Source organism: Arvicola amphibius, chromosome 10 (assembly GCF_903992535.2).
Source record: "Arvicola amphibius chromosome 10, mArvAmp1.2, whole genome shotgun sequence".
In the NCBI taxonomy this organism is placed as follows: Eukaryota; Metazoa; Chordata; class Mammalia; order Rodentia; family Cricetidae; genus Arvicola; species Arvicola amphibius.
Genome location: NC_052056.1, coordinates 1969546 through 1971952, shown reverse-complemented (window position 1 = coordinate 1971952; position 2407 = coordinate 1969546). Strand labels below are relative to the sequence as shown.

The 2407-nt window shown below is 46.1% G+C and overlaps 1 protein-coding gene across 1 annotated transcript; it reads right to left on the bottom strand.

Moving 5' to 3' along the window:
- Nucleotides 1-682: 682 nt before the first annotated feature.
- LOC119824202 (beta-1,3-galactosyltransferase 5-like) lies at nt 683-1615 on the bottom strand. Its single transcript, XM_038344351.1, has one exon. It carries the CDS (start codon nt 1607-1609, stop codon nt 683-685), a length of 927 nt encoding a protein of 308 aa, XP_038200279.1. The 5' UTR covers nt 1610-1615.
- Between the last annotated feature and the right edge of the window lie 792 nt (nt 1616-2407).

Here is a 2407-nt window from a genome sequence, read left to right as displayed (position 1 = left end):
CTCTGCAGGCATGCATGTCTCATGTTGAGGTACCAAGTGGCTAACAGACTCAGTGCCTAGCTACATCATTCAAGTGAGGGGAAAGGCCTGAGAAAGCTGGTTCATCCCAGACTTAGCATTTAAAAAATAGAGGATTGGGAAGTGAGAGGCATGGGACTCAGGAAAGAGACTAAAGGATGCTAGTTAGCTTTAAGACACCCCAATCCTAAGCTTCTTCTACTACCACCCTCTCTCAAAGAATGGGACACTCAGTTGGAGGCCACCAACTTAATTCTAATAGCACTTGATTCTCATTCCTGCTCCATCCTCGGGCTGGGAGTCTTTGGACAAGTAAGTGGCTGTGGCTACTGGCTCCTGACCTGTAAAATGGGAATGATCACATCTATAGCTTCATATGCATAGTGAACCCTGAAATGAGCAGATGAGGGCATGTATCAAACCTTGAGAACATAGTACAAAAACCTGGTAGGTGAGATCTCTTATTGCTCTGGGTGCCACGTGGGAACAAGTCTTGACCTGTGTGTGTGTGTACATCCACTCTAGTGTATGGATGGCATTGAGAACAACACTCTTTGCCTTCCTCCTTCTTCTCTCTCTTCCCCTGACAGTTCCCAGCAAGGCCATCCCAGACCTTCCCAAAGTATCACCAAAGCTTATTGGAAGTTTGCACCACAGGCTCCTCTCAGACATCAGAGCAGTTCTGTTCCTGAGAGTTCTCCAGTATCTGCCAGTAAATGAGTAAGTTCTGGGGTGACACATAGTGGCAGGTCACAATTTTCCGAAAGCGGCACACAGAGAAGTGTAAGCCACCTGGGAAAAAGGTCTGTTTGGTATGGAGTTCCTCAGGCCGGATCTTCAGCTTGGCCAGGCAGAGCCCGACAAATACATCCTCCAGCTTGAGGAATGGAACACTCTCAGAGACATCGTATACTTTGCTGGCCACATCACTAGAAAAGATGTAACCTGTCCCAGAACAAAAAGGTGGATAGCTATCCCAGGGATATTCAAATTTACTCACAAACCACTTGTTTAACTTATGCCTGAAGGGTGGTTGATGGTACCTTATGTGGCCTGTGAAGAACCTGGAGGTTTTGTTTTTCTTCAGCAGCAGTTCAGTCAGATAGCCAACATTCACAAACATGTCTGAGTCTGTCTTCATCACAAAAGCTGCCTGAGAACAAAAGTGGTGGACCCATTCCATGCCCATCATGGTCTTCAGGGTCAAGTTGTAATAGTCATCCTTGAAATCCTTCTGGATGATGTCACGGTGCTGCTTGCCCTCCTGGGATGTGGCATTCATCTCATCGGTGCTGTCTGAGGCCCCCAGGAGGAAAAGGGTCTTCACATTCCTCCCATGAATCTTTGCCTCTTTACCCCATGTCTTGCGGATGGCCATGCGAGCCTCCACCTGTTTGTGGGATGAAGTCACCAGCAGCACAAGAAAAGGGGGCTTCTGCTTGCAGTCTATATCTGGAAGCTGGAGGAACTTCCCATGACCTTTCTTGACAACAAATGGCGGTTCTTCAAAAAATTCCATGCTGAAGTACAGGCAAAGAATGCCCATTGTCAGAATGAAAGCATAAACGAGCCTCACCTTCATGAAGTCCATCTGAAAGAACAAAGACAAACTGCCAGGTCTCCCAAGAGAGAGGGTGGAGAAATAGACACACAAACACATGGCGATTAGATGGCTTTGTTCTGGTGTTCCAAATCTAGCACCAGGGTTAGAATTTATATTTTACAAGGAACTAACAGAAAAGTATTTTACAGTTCATAACACAGGGCTAGAGAGACTGCTCATTGGTTAGGAGCACTTCCTGCAATCAACCACCTGTATCTGCTGTTCAAGTGGATCTGATGCCCTCTCCTGGCCTCTGTGGGCACTGCACATAAGTGGTACACAGATAAACATGCAGGCAAAATTCCCTAATATATAAACTAAAAACTTTTAAATTTTACCCAAAATGTATCAAAACAAAGGAAAAAAACTAGGAACCATGTCCCCTAAGAGATCTCAGCTCTGACCTCTAGTGACTCCATGACAAAAAATGTCACAATGCATCTAGACAGCCTGTAGGTCTGATAGCAATGCATTCAGGGTGCAAGCACAGGACTGGCCACAGACTTGACTGCTCTAATTAAACATGCTAAAAAAGCAACTTTTCACACTATGAGTTCCTGACAACTCATGTGTCTGAATTCTTGGTCTGCAGCTACGGTGCTGTTGGAAAAGGTTGTAGAACCTTTATGAGATGGGGCCGAGCTACAAGAAGTGACTCCTGGGGGATGAGTGTTGAGTTTATGGCACCAACCACTCCATGTCCTCTCTCTGCCTCCTGATCCACAAGATATGAGCAATAACCTCACACCCTGCTACCACAGCTACAGACTGCTCCCAGTGGTGTGT

Coding starts and splice junctions, on each gene's coding strand:
- LOC119824202 (XM_038344351.1), bottom strand. CDS start 1,609: ATGGACTTCATGAAGGTGAGGCTCGTTTATGCTTTCATTCTGACAATG.